General features: G+C 37.1%; 1 protein-coding gene across 1 annotated transcript in view; it reads right to left on the bottom strand.

Moving 5' to 3' along the window:
* Nucleotides 1-1,433, bottom strand: part of LOC107705452 (lanC-like protein 1) — an 8,993-nt gene extending 7,560 nt beyond the window's left edge. Inside the window, exons 1-2 of the mRNA XM_016508757.1 lie at nt 1,366-1,433; nt 436-545 (exon numbers count right to left, since the gene is read on the bottom strand). Coding sequence (XP_016364243.1) covers nt 436-522 — 87 coding nt within the window. The 5' untranslated portion in view covers nt 523-545; nt 1,366-1,433. The remainder of the gene's footprint in view (nt 1-435; nt 546-1,365) is intronic.
* Between the last annotated feature and the right edge of the window lie 264 nt (nt 1,434-1,697).

Below are 1,697 nucleotides of genomic sequence, written 5' to 3'. Positions count from 1 at the left end.
AATGCGAAAATGAAGATAAGCAAGGCAAAAATAGATGACACTCGTGGAGGTAGGAAAACAAAGTTCTTTATGAACTGCAGGATTGCTTGTAATAAAGATCTGAATGCAAAAGAAAAGGCAGTATAGCTGACTATTTCTGTCAATGGTACGCTTGTGATAACGTAAGAAAAGTAGTTTAAATGCCCTCTCACAAGAGTCACCTAAAAGGGGAATTTCCCCCATTTTCAAAAATGAAATTCAGGCCCTGAATAAATGTCTAAAAATCTTGATTGGAGTAACACTATAAATAGTTATAAATGATAAAAAGAAGGCTTTAAAAAGATCGGTATCGGCTGATACTGCTTTCTGTGATCGGCCTCAAAAATCCTGATCGGAGTACCCCTAAATCTTATAATAAACTACAGAGGTACCATGTCACATATTGGAATCGCTCACATTTCCCTGCATGTCAAACAGGTCTTGTGCACATCCAGGCCCAGTGAAATCTGGATAGGGATTCTTGAAGGCTCGTGGTTCAGACATGTTTTTTTTATTTTTGGAGTGACCTGAAATAAAGTACAGAACAAGAGAATATTAGAAAACAGCAGAGGACAGATGCACTACATACTGGATGGGTCTAAAAACCTTCTTAAACGACTGCATTTTTGGATATTATTTAGACCATGATAGGCACATCGGAATATTCAAATAAAACACATATGGAGCGTCACGGGCGCGTGCTAACATTTCCGGGAATCAGAGGCACGTTTGAATTTTCAATTCGAACACTTTGATCATGAGAAGTGCGTTCGAACGTACGAATCTAACATTTTAGGAACCATTTTTTTTATCATTTTCGGCCATCGTACGCACTTTCGGGTCGAACATTTGACGGCAGGTATCATACGTTTCTTTGATTTTAATATTTTTGCACATCATCTGCCTTTAATAGTTCGAACTACTGCATTATAGACGCATTGGGAGTTTTTTTTTTTTAATCTAACGTTATATAGGCGTATGATGCTTAAAAGCCCATTATGTTAACGTTACTCAACCACACGATTAGGGCCTTTCGCATGAATACGCACAGGCCCATCCTTCCGTTACACACCAGTTAACGGTGATTATTCTATCATTACGTAACTATTAATCACGTTTTATTAAACTGCAATCATTTATTTGCGAATAAGTTTATGTTTTGGGATATTAAAGCGGGATCGAGGAACACACGGGCCCTTCCGCACTCTCATGCGACACAAGGCTACTTTGTGTCAAAAGCACAGAATACAAATATATGGGTTATAAATCTGCAGTACGTGTTTCTAAACAAATGCGGTCTTGCTAAATACCTTCATAAACAACGTTTATTTATAAAAGTGAACATACCGCTTTGAGCGCTGCGCTGTTGTATTCTCGTCTGATCACAAGATGTTCCGTTTGTGAATGACTCACTACAGCAGTCTAGTGTTGAGGAGGTTTACTACACTATTTAGCTGAGGCAAAAGAAAGTGATAATGGTACTGGTTCACAGTTGAGGTTGAATAGGAATTTCATTTTCATTGCATTAAGTGGTATACATAGCCATTTTTAGCTTTAGGCAGAAAAAGATAAAACAAAAACTACATCCTTGACAATAATTCAGCAATTAATCTTGTTTAATGGTCAACCTTGACTTGTTAATGATTTTTTATGAATTCTAATATTAATTAGCAGATATG

The sequence above is a fragment of the Sinocyclocheilus rhinocerous genome, unplaced genomic scaffold (genome assembly GCF_001515625.1).
Source record: "Sinocyclocheilus rhinocerous isolate Xijiao unplaced genomic scaffold, SAMN03320098_v1.1 scaffold2098, whole genome shotgun sequence".
Lineage (NCBI taxonomy): Eukaryota > Metazoa > Chordata > Actinopteri > Cypriniformes > Cyprinidae > Sinocyclocheilus > Sinocyclocheilus rhinocerous.
This window is presented reverse-complemented; position numbering and strand designations above follow the sequence as displayed.